General features: G+C 65.3%; 1 protein-coding gene across 1 annotated transcript in view; it reads left to right on the forward strand.

The window, feature by feature from the left end:
- The window catches only part of SETD1A (SET domain containing 1A), a 24,750-nt gene extending 24,482 nt beyond the window's left edge, over positions 1-268 (forward strand). Inside the window, 1 exon segment of the mRNA XM_010837446.1 lies at positions 4-268. Coding sequence (XP_010835748.1) covers positions 4-93 — 90 coding nt within the window. The 3' untranslated portion in view covers positions 94-268.
- The last annotated feature ends 6 nt before the right edge of the window (positions 269-274 follow it).

The raw sequence follows: 274 nt of genomic DNA on the forward strand, positions 1-274 counted from the left end.
GAGGAGATCACCTACGACTACAAGTTCCCGCTGGAGGACAACAAGATCCCATGTCTGTGCGGCACGGAGAGCTGCCGCGGCTCCCTCAACTGAGGTGGGGCAGGACTGGTGCCCTCACCCCTATTTATTCCCCCTCGCCGCCCTGAGCTCCCAGCGCTCCCAGCCTTAGTGGGCTCAGTGGGGCCCACCTGCCCCTCTTGGATGTGGGCTTGGGGGCCCTGAGCCCAGCGAGGGGGCCTGAGTCCCTTGAGGCACCTTCTGCGGGACCCCTCTT

This window comes from Bison bison, unplaced genomic scaffold (genome assembly GCF_000754665.1).
Source record: "Bison bison bison isolate TAMUID 2011002044 unplaced genomic scaffold, Bison_UMD1.0 scf7180017864072, whole genome shotgun sequence".
NCBI lineage: Eukaryota > Metazoa > Chordata > Mammalia > Artiodactyla > Bovidae > Bison > Bison bison.